General features: G+C 40.6%; 1 protein-coding gene across 7 annotated transcripts in view; it reads left to right on the top strand.

Annotated features, from left to right (window-relative positions):
- The window catches only part of SHANK2 (SH3 and multiple ankyrin repeat domains 2), a 339,067-nt gene that overhangs the window by 89,087 nt on the left and 235,116 nt on the right, over nt 1–14,864 (top strand). For all 7 annotated transcript variants that reach the window (XM_083408317.1, XM_083408314.1, XM_083408318.1 and 4 more), the window contains exon 10: nt 5,441–5,507. In XM_083408317.1, coding sequence (XP_083264443.1) covers nt 5,441–5,507 — 67 coding nt within the window. The remainder of the gene's footprint in view (nt 1–5,440; nt 5,508–14,864) is intronic.

Genomic DNA, 14,864 nt, shown 5'->3' with positions numbered 1-14,864 from the left:
CCCTTTTTTACACAATGTAAGCACGGGTGTGAATGATCCACAGAAGTCTTTTGGGATTCTGGAAGGCTAGCAATAATCCCACAATGGTGTGGCGCATGTATGGTACTGAAAAGCACCATTATGATGGTGCCCTAATATCTGGAATGAGAAGCAGGTTTTGCCATTGGTCAACCCTAATACTTCATCCACTCCCCACCTCCCCGGGGTAGTTCAATTGAAGCCATAGAAAAGCAAGATAAAACTACTTGATCTTTCTGTCAGGTAAAAACAGCTCTTCTCTTGGACTGAAATTACTTGGAATTAATTCAAAGGTTGCTGGACTCTAGCTCTCAACAGCCTCAACCAGCGTGGCCAAAAGTCAGGATTCATGAAAGTTCAGCAACATTTATTTGTTTATAAATATAAATAGTATCTCATCCTGTAGGTTCCCAAGGTGGTAAATGCACACAATAGACCCATTAGAATTAAGTCAAACACAATCAAATCACATTAAGTTAATAATAAAAAATAGTAGCAGCAGCAGCATAAAAGATAGCCAGATCAACACACAGCCCTCTCCTCAATGCCTGTATGAATAAGGTTTTTAAGCAGTCTTTTAAAAGCCATCAATGAGGGGTAGCATAGGGAAGGAGTTCCACAAATAGGCTTACCGAAAGAAGGTCCTATCCCATTCCATCACATATCAAGGTATGCTTGCTGATATGACCACGGGACTTGCATATTACAGGATCCAACCTTGCAGGTAGGGAGATAAGTCTTTCGTCAAGTAATTGGGTCCTAAGTAATTTAGGGCTTTGTATGTTAAAGTCAACATCTAGCAGGTCCATCAGAATGGAGAGGTATGGCCTCCTCACATGTTAATTGAGAAAACATGGACCTAAAGGACAAGTAGGCAAAAGGAGGAGGCTTGAATAAAAAGGCAGAGGAGCTCAAATATGGATGAATTGAAAGGGAGGGCTCTGAAGAAGCTGCATGGTGTTTAAGGTCGAGAGGACCTGTATGCACTGGGGTTATGGGGCATGTGGGGGAGATTGGAATCCTTAAAAGGCCAAGGGCAGAGTTGCTTAATGAAGTGGACCAGGTAAGGAGTGGGCTGAAAACTGTAAGTGGAAATACAGTCATACTTTGAGTTAAATGTGCTTCAGGTTGAGCGCTTTCGGGTTGCGTTCTGCGGTGACCCGGAAGTAACGGAACACATTACTTCCGGGTTTCACCACTTGCGCATGAGCAGATGGTCAAAATGACGTCACACGCATGCACGGAAGCGGCAAATCGTGACCCATGCACTCGCAGACGTGGGTTGTGTTTGCTTCTGCATGCGAACGGGGCTCCTGAACGGATCCCGTTCGTATCCAGAGGTACCACTGTATGGAGTTTTAAGAGCTTTAATGAAAACTAAGTAGCCAATTATTTGGCCGCAGGCTCCTAATATTCGAGACATAATTAAATTACAAAAGAATGTCAGCTTTTCCAAAGGTATCTCTAAGCTACACAGGCAGTGAACTGATTGTGTTAAAGTATTGCATTTTTTATTATGCATAGTGCTTTTTAATGTTTTGTCATAAAGTGTGGAAATATTTTTCCTTTTTTGCTGTTACACCTTGACACCATGTTTCAGCCACATTCAGATAAATTGAGCTGAGACTGACGGTTCCTTTGGAAATGAGCTGCTGTCAAGATCAGGAGGGAGCTGTTACTGTTCTTCCATTTTAATGCTTGAGCAGTATTAATGAAAATGTCTCTCTCTGGAGCTATAAAACATATTTACCTTTTTTGTGTGGAGGAGATTTACTGCTTCACATCAAATATTCTGTCATTTAAAAAATGTGTCTTAGATTTAATAGCTGTAACTCTTCAGTGTTTGAGTTCTGAGTGTTAAGACTGAGAGGTTGTGTTGCTTAAAATAAATTGTTGTCATTGGATGAGCATAAGTTGATGATGAGCCCATACCCCTTATCTCTAAATGAACATTACAGTATTTGAACTTACATGAATGGAGCCTGCCAGAAACAGCCTGAATTAAGACAGATGTTTATTTTTCCAAGCTCCATTGCTACAGAGAGCTTGCAGCCCACAAAAAATAATCACATATTTCTTAAAATTATGGCGCATTCATTGCTAAAGGGCAGGTTCAGAGATACTTACACTGATTGGCTGCTTATCTTATTGAGGTTAATGAATGTATTTGTGGAAGAGAGTCCTATTTAGCTTCACTACATGTATAAAACTATTACCGTGGAGAGAATCATAACAATGTCAGTTGCAATGGGTATTGCCAAATCACTCATTCTCTCTGTACCTTAGCACACTATATGATGTTTATCTGTGAATTAAGTGCACAGTACTATAGGAAATTAAAGGTAAAGGTAAAGGTACCCCTGCCCGTACGGGCCAGTCTTGACAGACTCTAGGGTTGTGCGCCCATCTCACTCAAGAGGCCAAGGGCCAGCGCTGTCCGAAGACACTTCCGGGTCACGTGGCCAGCGTGACATCGCTGCTCTGGCGAGCCAGAGCCGCACACGGAAACGCCGTTTACCTTCCCGCTAGTAAGCGGTCCCTATTTATCTACTTGCACCCAGGGGTGCTTTCGAACTGCTAGGTTGGCAGGCGCTGGGACCGAACAGCGGGAGCGTACCCCGCCGCGGGGATTCGAACCGCCGACCTTTCGATCGGCAAGCCCTAGGCACTGAGGCTTTAACCCACAGCGCCACCCGCGTCCCACTATAGGAAATTGTACACATATAAAATAGAGCGTTTAACTCTTGAACATGACAAGTTTTGTTTCTTAGAATTGCAAAGGCAATGCTCTTCTTTTGCTAGATATCATAGTTAAAAAGTGACAATCAGGTAAGGGTACCTTGAATAAATTTTCAGTGGTGAGGCAGATTAGACATGTAGGAAGGTTAGCACACAGTCGTAAAGAGGTGACTAAAATAAGCATGAAACCCCACCCCCCAATCACCCTCATTTACTCAATCAAAGTCACTATCAGAATTTACTCAGAAATTACTGTGGGGGGGAATTCAACGTTGTAATATGGCAGTTCTTCCACTAGGGCAATCCCCTAACAGAAAATCTCTCTTCTCTCACCACATGCCGTTCCAGGGACTCTCCCAGCCCCCAAGCCAATTTGGAGAGCAAGCCCCCAGCCCCCAATTTGGGTGGGGGAGCAAGGGGGACTTCTGCACAAGCAGAAGTCTTTGTGCAGGGATTTATTAGTTGAATCCTGCCACGTGCATTAACATTTTTTGCAGGTTTCCCTTCCCTTTGGTGGTGGGTCTGTTCTAAGGACATAAGAACAGCCCTGATGCCTCCGGCCAGGGACTTGTCTAGCCTAGTAATTTCCGCTGTAGCCATCGAGATGCCTATGGGAAGTCCTCAAGTAGGACATGAGGGAAATAGCTCTCTCCCACTGCTGTTCCCTAGCAAGCTGGTATTCAAAGGCATGCTGCATCTGTTCCTGAAGGTAGTATGCAGTCCTTAATAATCTTATCTTTGAGGAATTTGTCTAATCCCTTTTAAAAGCTGTCTGGGTTGGTGGTCATCACCACATCTTACAGTAATGAATTCCATAGTTCCAACTATTCACAGTCTGTCCTAAATCTTCTACCATTTGGTTTACTTGGATGAGCCCAGGTTCTACTATTATTTATATGACAGGAAGTATAGCTTTTTAAAGCCCACTTCCTTCACAACATGCATAACTACGCTGCCCACACATTATCTCTCCCTTTCTTGTTTCCTTCCCCCTCTAAACTAAGAGTGCTCAAATAATGGTAACAGGGGGGTTGTTTCTGTCCCATGATCATTTCAGTTGTTCTTTACTGTACCTTTCCCAACTCTAAAATATACTTTTTGTGATACAGTAACCAGAACTATACACAAAATTCCAGGTGTGGGTGCACCATAGATTTGCACCTCAGGTTTACAATATTGACTAATGATCCCTAACATGGAATTCACCTTTTTAACAGTTGCTGGACTCTGAATCAATGTTTTCATTGTGCTATACATCACAACCCCAAGTTCTCCTTCCTGGTCAGTCACTGCCAGCTCAGACCCCATTACTGTATATACATCATACATCACTTTACATTTAACATTGATCCACATTAGCCATGTTGTTCCCTATTCTCTCAGTTTGGAGTGCCTTGCAATCCCTTTTTTGATTTTGCTCCCTTAATAATTTGTCATCACTAGTAAACATGCCACTTCAGTGCTCAGCCCTAAGCCTAGATCATTTACCAAGAAGTTAAAAAGCGTTGGTTCCAATCCAGATTCCTGGGGAAATAGAGATTCTTACATTCATTCATCCATTATATGGGCAATCCATTTAGTCCTCCTATCTGGTTTTTAACTGATTAATATTGTAGTCTTCATAGATGAAGATGCTGCAGTCTTCCTAATTTAGCTTGAAAGTCCATGTTGTATAACCTAAGAGTACTAGGTGACTTTGGGTCAGTCACTCTCTCTCCTCTAACCTGCCTTACAGGAACTCCTTAAAGGAAAGACAGGTTAAGGAATAATGTTTGCAGGTATTTGCAGAGCCAATTACAATTTCCATCTTGTCATGTGAACACACATTTAACTGCCTTGACATTGACTCCCTTTTATTTATTCATCTGATTGCCACTTTTTGTCCCAAAGGCCATTAAAGCATCATACAACATATGAAATACAATATAATCAATACAAATACAACACAGCAGAATTTTTTTTCAAACTGAACAGCTTAAAAGCGGTAAATTTTATGATTATTTTACAAATATTCGAGTGGGGAGCATTGTGGCATTTGCAACAGAGATAATCATACGGTATGACAGAGAACATGCTTTTGGGGTGCTGTAGGTTCCGGGTTCAGTTACTGGTATCATAAGTTAAAAAGAAGATCAGGAAGTAGCTAATTTATCCAGTTGAGATGGGCAAATAGTCTGACCTGGTATAAAGCAGTTTTCAGTGTCCCTACTGTCAAAAACACCTGATTGATCACAATATTTTGCATCAGAACCCAACCAAGTAAATTTCTGCAAAATCTTAATAAGGCCTCCTCCAGTGAATCTTCTTTTATTTTGTTTGTGTATTGTAATCCATTACTTTTTTGTCTGTTGATGGAAGAATATGTCAATATTTGGAGGTGTTGGTGCCAACTGTGCTTCTACCAATTCTGTGGCCAAAAAACTATTTCTATGAATCACCATTGGGCAACATGAGTCCTATGATGTTAAAATATGCATTTATGGAAAGCCAAAGCATCTGTTTTACAGCCAGCATGCGTATGAACTGTATGTGAAAGTTTAAAAATAAGCATCAGCAAGGATGCTATATAGGGAAAAGTATCTACTCAATATTTCTCTGTATCTGCTACTAGAATTTTAATCACATATGGGACATAAAATTTAACCCCAAAATCTTAAATGCACTGTGTTCTCTCATCTTTTAGGTGGCAATAATTGCTGGAAATTTTGAGCTCGCTGAATATATCAAGAATCACAAGGAAACTGATATAGGTATGTAATAAATATATATATATCAGCATGTAAATTATGACTTCTAATCAATAAAGTTACTATATTCAATTATAAGTAAAGAACATACATACATACTCATAGATGATTGTGACCAGTGGAGATACCAGATGTTTCCATTTTGTACATTGTGTAGTAACAATGGGTAATAATATCTAATGTTAACCATACTCAGAAAAGGCCTATTTAAAAAAGTGGACTTGTCCCTTGATTTTAATTTATCTACTCTGAGTATGGCTAAAGACTTTCTTCTTTCATTGGATATCCTCAATTATCAGCTGAAATATAATCTGGGGAGATGCTGTGCCATATTCTGTCATTTAGGGACTACTATAGAGTAGGGCATGGGTTAGAGCCTTCTCTATAGATGTTACACTGAAGAATGCTGAGGACTGCTTTGCTCAGTGTTTACTAAGTGGTAGAGGGGAATGGCTGAAGCATGCTTTTTTCATGAGATCTTTGCAGCTGTATCCTTTTCCATGTCATGGAGGTCCATGCTACCCTTATAAGCATGTTTCAACCATTTCCTGTTTTTACAGGAAATGTCCAATATATTACACAGCATCATATGTACACTTATTTTCCTGTGGGGTGGCAGTTATGAGTGCATGCTTCTGGCTCTCAGGGAACATTCGCTTCCATAAAGTCACATTAGCTGACCTTGATGCTCAAAAGGACAGAAAGATATGTAGCCTTTGGGGACATCATAGATCTGCTGCTGGGCTGACAGCCATGCTAGGAGTTAGAAGGGGTAGAAGATAAATTCTAGTATTGTTTAGTCATTTAGTCGTGTCCGACTCTTCGTGACCCCATGGACCAGAACACGCCAGGCACTTCTGTCTTCCACTGCCTCCCGCAGTTTGGTCAAAATCATGCTGGTAGCTTCGAGAACACTATCCAACCATCTCGTCCTCTGTCATCCCCTTCTCCTTGTGCCTTCCATTTTCCCCAACATCAAGGTCTTTTCCAGGGAGTCTTCTCTTCTCATGAGGTGGCCAAAGTATTGGAGCCTCAGCTTCACGATCTGTCCTTCCAGTGAGCACTCAGGGCTGATTTCCTTAAGAATGGAGAGGTTTGATCTTCTTGCAGTCCATGGGACTCTCAAGAGTCTCCTCCAGCACCACAACTCAAAAGCATCAATTCTTTGGCGATCAGCCTTCTTTATGGTCCATCTCTCACTTCCATACATCACTACTGGGGAAACCACAGCTTTTACTATACGGACCTTTGTTGGCAAGGTGGTGTCTCTGCTTTTTAAGATGCTGTCTAGGTTTGTCATTGCTTTTCTCTCAAGGAGCAGGCTTCTTTTAATTTTGTGGCTGCTGTCACCATCTGCAGTGATCATGGAGCCCAAGAAAGTAAAATATAGTCTGACCGTACTTGGAATTCCATTCACTGGTGATTGCACTTCAGATACACTTCATGAACATTAGGCAGGAACCTCACTATGTACAGTAATGCCCTATCTTACGTGGGTGTTTGGTTCCAAGGGTTCCATGTATACGTGGAAATGAGGCAGGGGCGGGGCAAGGTCCACTTGGGGCACTGGATCTGGAAGTCAAGAGATGCCCTTGCGGGATCTCACAGGCCATTCCCATGCTGACACCACCATCAGCTCACAGTGTGGATAGAGTGACCATAAAGACACAAATCTTAAATTAAACATATAAGTTAATATAAACCCTCCCATTGTCCAAATAGGTTCCCACATGAATTGATGTCTCTATACAATATATTTGAATGTAGCCAGGACAGCGAGGTCTAAAACTATTGTGTAATAGACGGTGGGTATTTATCCATCTGGGCTTTAATACTTCCACTTCACCATAAGGGCTTGCAATCTACATCTGTTTTCCATTTATTAAGCCTTATACTACAGAGATAAAAGCGGATGAATACCTGAAAATATCAAGCATTTTGCCAATACAAAATTGATACGAGTAACAACTTCAGACCAAAAGGAATATATCACTGGACAAGCCCTCATCCTATATCAACAATTTCTGGGTTATTTTTGTGTTTGCATACATCGGGATGCACTGTTAGATTTCCATTCCTTCATTATTTATCCTTAAAAAAAAAAAAATTGTGATCCACCTTTCCACTAAATGGTACTCAAGTGCCTCACAATAGAAACAAAATATAATTGTTGGCATCCATCTGTCCCAAAAGACGGTGGAATGCACCTCTGGGAGTGAAGTGAAACCGGTGCTTTAACAGCACCGAAATGACTTTCCTGGGGCACAAGTCTGGGCAGTGTATATGGAGGTCCTGGGCTGCCCAGACAACAAGACCCCCCTCTTGGCCTCGCTCATGTGGTCCAAATGAAAACAGAGCAATATGTTTGGCACCAGCTTGGCTGCAGGAGTTGCCAGAAGAAGGCATACCAGGCGCCATCCAACCATCTTAGGGACTCCACTCTGGTTTTTTGTAGGGTTTACTCTTTAGCCTTATCTTCTCCTGAAGATATCCTGCAAGACATCCAGCAGAGGTTTCCCTTCTCGTAGATGGGCTACCTTCTCAGGTTGATGAGCCCCATCTACCCCTCACTTTCCTCTACAACACATGCAGTAATTGCCTTCTTGACCATTAGACCCACTATTGGTTTCATCCGCTCAATCTGCCAGAGCCTGTTTTTGCATGCAGGGGAAGTCCCTAACTCATCGAGAACTATAGGCCACCTTTGCCTGATTTAGCTGGCCAATCAAAGCCATTTCCAGGGTATGGCCACTGTCACATGCTGACAGCTTCTAGAAGGTAAGTGCAGGGTGCGGACCAAATGTGTTCGCCACCAGAGGTACTATCCCTCCTCTAACATCCCATATAGTCCTAAATGCAATAAAACGCAAAGTAAAAAAGATATGTGTTAGGTAAAACCAATAAAAAGAACCACTTAAAACCAGTTTCAACATATATAAAATATTTATGAGCCAAAGGCTTATCTTAATATTATTATATTTGCCTCCTGGAGAAAGTTCATTACAGACAGGACTATCTGAGCCTCCTTTGGAACGAGTCATCAAGACTCTTTCTCAAGTTCTACCCAACGTGCTTCAGATGTTGATGGAACAGACAGAAGGATCTCTCTCAAGATCATAAAACCAGGCTAAGAACTTAAGGGAGAATGTGGTCTTTCAGATAACCTGGCCCCGAATCATGTAGTGCGCTGTGTTTCATAACCACCACTTTGAATTGTTTCTGGAACACGTCTTCAGTATCTGCTGATAATTATCCTCAATCAGTCTTGCATTATAGTCTGTACTGAGGTTTGCTTATACAACAATTAGGTTGTATCCCAGGACACCTCTCTCTCTCTGTGTGTGTGTGTGTGTGTGTGTGTTGTGTCAAAGAAATACACAACCCCGAGTAGCAGTTCCTTATCCTAAACATTTGCGCAACTCGCAATACCATCCTGCAACAGGGACATAACATCAAGGGGCCTGTTTGAAGGAACTTCTATTCACCCCACCTTTCTCAACGAGCTTCTCCTCTGTGACCTCTTTACGGTCTCCTTGGGTAAAGAGGTGGAGCTAGGAGATCCCATGAGTGCCCCTCCCATTCTGAGGGGCAAATTACATCTAAATAAGTCCCTTGATTGGGGTATTTCATTATCAGTGCACTTGTTACACCCCATTTCCAGTACTTAATGGGAAAAGGATTGGACTAGAATCCCTTGCCCTATAAGAAATGAATTCTTATATCATTAACACTTGTCAGTTTCATATTTGATCAAATTCTTCATTGGAACGATAAGAGGCAGGGGCAAAAAGATAAAATATTAAGACTGAAAGTCACATTTCAAGGTAATTTATTTTATGACATGATTTGAAAGAACAAGACATCTTTATTGTTTACTGACATTCAGGGAGTGAAAGGTATCCAGTTAATCTGTCACAAATTTCTTTTACACACATTTGTATTTCAAGCATCACACTGAACACAACCTATCACCTTGCATTTTTCAAATCTTACATTCCCAGTAATAAGCTTTTATAAACATTTCTGATATATTGGAGCATTTTCTAAAATAACTGGGCACTGTCAATTGTTGTTGAGATCTGGAAAGATCTTACAGTTCAGTGTCTGCACAATACCATTTTATTTTTGTGCTGAAAACCAACATTGCATCTTTGAACACTGCAAGGCTTTAACAAACTGTCCAGCAGCTAAACCCCATTGATTGACATGTATTTGCCCTCTTCTTACTGCAATTAGTTGCAGCATTTTTATTTTTATTTATCTATTTATTTTTATTGAAGACTGAAGGGAAAGTAATGGATTAAAAGCTGTGATGAATAGAAAAGTTAATCCCTGATTGTTTTCATCCAGTCTACAGCTGTCTGCAAGTAAATGAGCACAGAAGGTTTAGAAAGCATTTGCTATACAGCTTTTACTATGGCTTCTATAGGATGGAGATACAAAAAACCAGCAATAATATATATAGGAATCTTGAAGGTCTCTTTAAATACAGCTATGCACATATTAAATATGCTGCGAACTGAGAATCCTTTACTTGGATAACCTATTTTTAAATCTTTTTATTTTGTTTTGCCTTGGCTCTTTGTGGTGAGATGAATTATCAGATGGATTAAATGACATGGGTTGTTCTTCCTCAAGTGAACAAGGTTTGTTTTATCGTTTACCTTCTCCTTCAGCAGCTCTGAAGATAGAAACAAGAGGGGTTTTATTTTTAAATATGAAACACATTGAGGTGGTGGTGTGTGAGTTTTGGGTAGTTGATTAGCAGACTAACTAATACTTGGATACTGTTGCTAGGCTTCAAGTCAGAGTTCTTGTATTCCTCTATAATTATGCAGAGATGTGTATATGTGATGGTTTGTGGGTGTTTTCAAGCATATATTTTTTGTAATTTAATTTTTTCTGTGTGTGTACCGTAGATACCAAATGGCTGCTGAGCTTATTCTGTACGTTGTGTGCTTTTAGTATGGCATTTGCTTTGGAATAAAGAAAAGTATGTTGGTTTTCCAGAAATCAGGACAGTCGACATGCTGCATAAAATGAAAAATGCATTTTGTTTATATTTTGAACAAATAGGCAATGGTGTCGTTTATCTCTGTTTGCTTTTCAAGCAGTTATTCTGAAACTGGTGTGATTGAGGTCAATATTGTTGATTCCTGAGCAAGAATTTAAATTAACTGCCATCTGGTTTAATTCTACCATTTATTTCTGGCTTTTTAAAACGAACTGTTCAGCATTGAGGTTTTTTCTTTAAAAAAATCAGATTCTTGCAGACTGTTGTATATGTTTCAGTTTAAAAAGCAAACAGCTTTAAGCAAACAAAAACCACAAACACTATAGGAACATTAAATAAAAAGGAATATAAATCCCTGAGACAGTGAGCAGCATGAGTGAGTGGCTCTATTTTTATCTTGCCTTGCTTAATAGAACTAAAAAGGGGAGCAAGAACAAGCATGTATTGTAGCCATGTTCATTCACCATTTCAGTTATGAGTAATCTTAAGCTTTATTCATATTCTACAAAGAACTTCTCATGTAAAGTACATTTTTAAAATAATACTAACCAGAATAATAGTCCTGAAATCTTCATGGTTTTATGTTTAGTGCAAGATGTTATGAATCTAAAAACTTGTCAGTTTTGTCATATGTGGTTCTTTAAGGATAATCTTTTCCAACTTCTATTTTGAGCCCAGGAATACCTACCCCCCCCCCCAAAGTAACATCCATAGGCAAGCACAACCTCAATATCTAAAATCAGTTCTATGTATTTCAGTAGAGTACACGAATGTTTCCAGTTATGCATCAATATAATTATAAACGCATGCAATTTATTTGGCGTGTCAAAACATACATGTTAGGTAGCCAAGCTGGAAATTAGATATTTGTTCTTATTTTGCATAGTAACATTCAGGATTTGAGAAAGGTGCCAAAGTTCCTCTGCATTGTTCACGGCCGGTATCATTTATGCTTTGTTTATTATATTTTGATCGTTCCCTTCTTTTGAGCAGCTCAGGGTGGTGTTCATGCTCCTCCCACATTTTATCTTCCCAATAATCCTTTGAGGTAGGTTAGGCACGGTGAGAGTTACTGATCCAAAACCATCCGGTAAGGAGGGATTTTAACATGGGTCTTTCTGGTCTGTCACCAAACCATACTGACTATCACGTTTTACAACATATTCTATGAATTAAGTCGTTACCTTTTTGCCACTTGAGGCAAACCGCAAAATGCCCCTACTTTGGCCAGAGAAGACTGGGTGAGTGAAGATTTATATCAGGAACAAGGGCAGAGGAATCAAATCAATCTTGCCTGGCAGTTGAAGTGGGACTCAAAAGAAAATTGCAGAAGGGAAAGGGGCCCATTCTGAATCATGCTGGGCGGGGCAGGAGACGACCAGCAGGGCCTCCTATTTGCTGAGAGGCTGCAGTAGAGGCAGCATTGGGGGAACACTGCCAAGGAGGTAGCAGATCCAGCTTCCAAGGAGTACGCCACAAACATTGCTGCTACCGTGGCAGTGGCTACAGCAGCCGGTGATGCCTTCTTTGGAGGCTTAATCTGCTTCCCCTGTTGATCCTGCCACCTGAGGTGGTTGCCTCACCTTATCTCAGGGTTGGGCTGGCCCTGAGTCTTTAGATGCAGCCATGGGCACTGCAGCTTCCACACTTGTTACCTCTGACCTTTCTCTCCCCACAGAACCCTGTCAAGGGGAGGGATGGTCAATTCCTTTGGTCATGGGAGAGTTGGCATGCTTAGGGTTACAGTCAAATGAGATGTGACATGGTAACTCCATCAAGTTTAAACGTGGGCTTGTCCCACTTATTGAGTGGCGTCCAATTGAGTGGGACAGTTGAGGAAGAGCAGGTCCATAATTTTGAGATCCTCCAGAATCTTCTGTTGTCTTCTGAGGCATACGTAGCCTCAGTCATGTGGAGTAACCTCATAATTAAATTATTGTAACGTGCTTTACGTGGGGCTAACTTTGAAGACTTTTCAGGAGCTACAGCTGGTGGCAGAATATGACTGCCTTATTGCTGATAGGCTTAATGCAAGCTGATCATATAACACCGATCCTGGCACAGCTACGCTGGCGGCCTATACATTTCCAAGCTCATTCAGCATGCTGGTATTGACCTATAAAGCTCTGTACAGCTCATAACCGCAATATCTTTTCAAGCATCTCTTCTGCTGTAAACCCACCTGGGCATTTTGGTCTTAATATGAGATTCTCCCCTGAGGAAAGTCAACAAGGGAGAGGGCATTTTCAGCTATGGTTCCCCCATGGTGGAATGCTTTCCCTTGGGAGGCTTGCTTGGCACCATCATTAACATCATTTTTGGTGCCAGGTAAAATCTACAGTATGATCACTTCTTAAGCACATTCAACTTGTGCAATTTCACCTATATGTATTTGAAAGCTGACTGGTTGAAATCCTTCAAGTTATATGTGGCACTGGCATGTTGAGAGAACCTTGCTTGAGAAGCAAGGCAGAGAGCTTAAAAACTCTTCGCACCAGATTCTCCCAGCGCAAAAAGAGCTTTTAAACTCTATCTTGCTTTCCAAGCAAGGTTCTCTTTTCTTGTTTGGCCTGGAATGCTCCTGCGAGATATTTGAGGAACTTGCGTGTTCCCGTTAGATCTCGTGAGATCATTCTGGGGCTTATGGAGGCAGCACACTGGTTCCGGAAGCCCTGGGATGCCCTGGGGGGGGGGGGGGGGCGGTTCCAAAGGCTTGAGTACAGATGGAACCCTTGGAAGCAAACCCTGTGTAAAATGTGGTTATACTGTATTTGATGGATTATATAAACAGTGTTCTTGTTTATTGATGAAACGTTTTCTGCGGCTTACATTTTCTTCCATCTTCTAGGTTTATTTTATAGGTTTTCTAACGGTTTTATTGTAAAGCATTGTCTGGTTTTATGCAATGCCTTTGGCTTTTATTTTCTGGGTTAGTTGTGCAGAGACTTAAAAAAAATATATTTAAATGACTAGCAGTGCAAATAAATAATGTTACGGTCTCCCCCATTTTATCTCCTTGCAGCTCCTCTGTCCAGACACTCCTCCCAGTAAGAGTTACTGGAAGTAATGTCTTGTGCTCTATAGACCCTTTTATCTCTCTACCTTATGCAGATCATATCTCAGAATCTGCTCTTACCTTGCTAGTTTCACCAACAATTTCTAATTAGATCATCAGCAAGTCAGTCTTGTAGCTGGCTGCATTACTTTCTCAATGTAGAGCTTTGGCCAAAATTAAATAAGGATTTTCAGAAGCATTCTTTTTCTTAGTGCCTTTGTTAGATTCGGTTATTGTTACTTCTTACTATATATGTGCCTTAGATTAATGATAGAATAATACAGTGCTGAAGCTCACACACACACACACACACACACACACACACACACACAAATAGTACTGGAAAGAATTGAGCAAGAGGGATTTCTGGACCTCCCCCTCCATAACTTATCTCCTTACTCCTTTTGCCCTGCAAAATTTTGTAGGTGAAAACTCAGTTTAGCCCTAACAGCAATAATAATATGTGTCACAATAAAGAAAAGGCACACAAGGCAAGGAGATAACTTGTGTATCTCTAAGCGAAACTATGAAAAAAGATGAAACTTGGGAATATAAAGGATGAATAAAAAAGCAAGGTATTTTGGAAAGAAAAATGTAGTAGCAATTTCTCTGTTGTGGCTGTGAAATTGTTTAAATGTCAGCTTGTATGGGGAAAAAACTTTATTCTGTAGGTTTGCAATTTATTACAAAATAGAAATATATACAGTAGAAGAAATAGGAAAGAGAGTGAACAACCAATACAGTAAGCTAAATAGGAAATCACGTGTGACTGTGATGTTTGTTCAAGGTATAAAATTATTATTTTCATAAGAAATGAGTTTTCAGTAAAGATTTATTATGTAGTCTAGGTGTGTGTTGAATTTTTAAAAGGTTTCTGCTGGGCACACAGTCCATCACTGGAAAGTGTTTAAACAAAGAAACACCCCACAAATAGGTTTTTAAAGAAATCTTTCAGTCGCAATTGAATAGCTAAGGCTTCTGGCTGCTTACTAAGAGAAAACATCAACCCCTTTTAAAAGGCCCATCAAGTCTCACAGTGAAATTTAAGATGGCAAGAAGTAAAGGTCTGCTGTGAGGCACCAGTTATTTTTATGCTTTGTGATGGTCCACTGACTCCAGAGAGCACAGGATTAGTAACAAAGGAATTTCTGGGCTTCAGCTATTTGAGGACATTGGGGCTTTGTGCAGTTCTGAAATTTTAATTATTCCCTGCAATAATTTATTATGAAAGTGGCAGTGATAACTTCATAGGAAGTAATGAATGCCCCCCCCCCCGCAACAGACTTTTGTT

Source organism: Podarcis tiliguerta (assembly GCF_965153285.1).
Source record: "Podarcis tiliguerta genome assembly, chromosome: 1".
In the NCBI taxonomy this organism is placed as follows: Eukaryota; Metazoa; Chordata; class Lepidosauria; order Squamata; family Lacertidae; genus Podarcis; species Podarcis tiliguerta.
The sequence above is the reverse complement of the archived record's forward strand: the minus strand, read 5'-3'. Positions and strand labels throughout refer to the sequence as shown.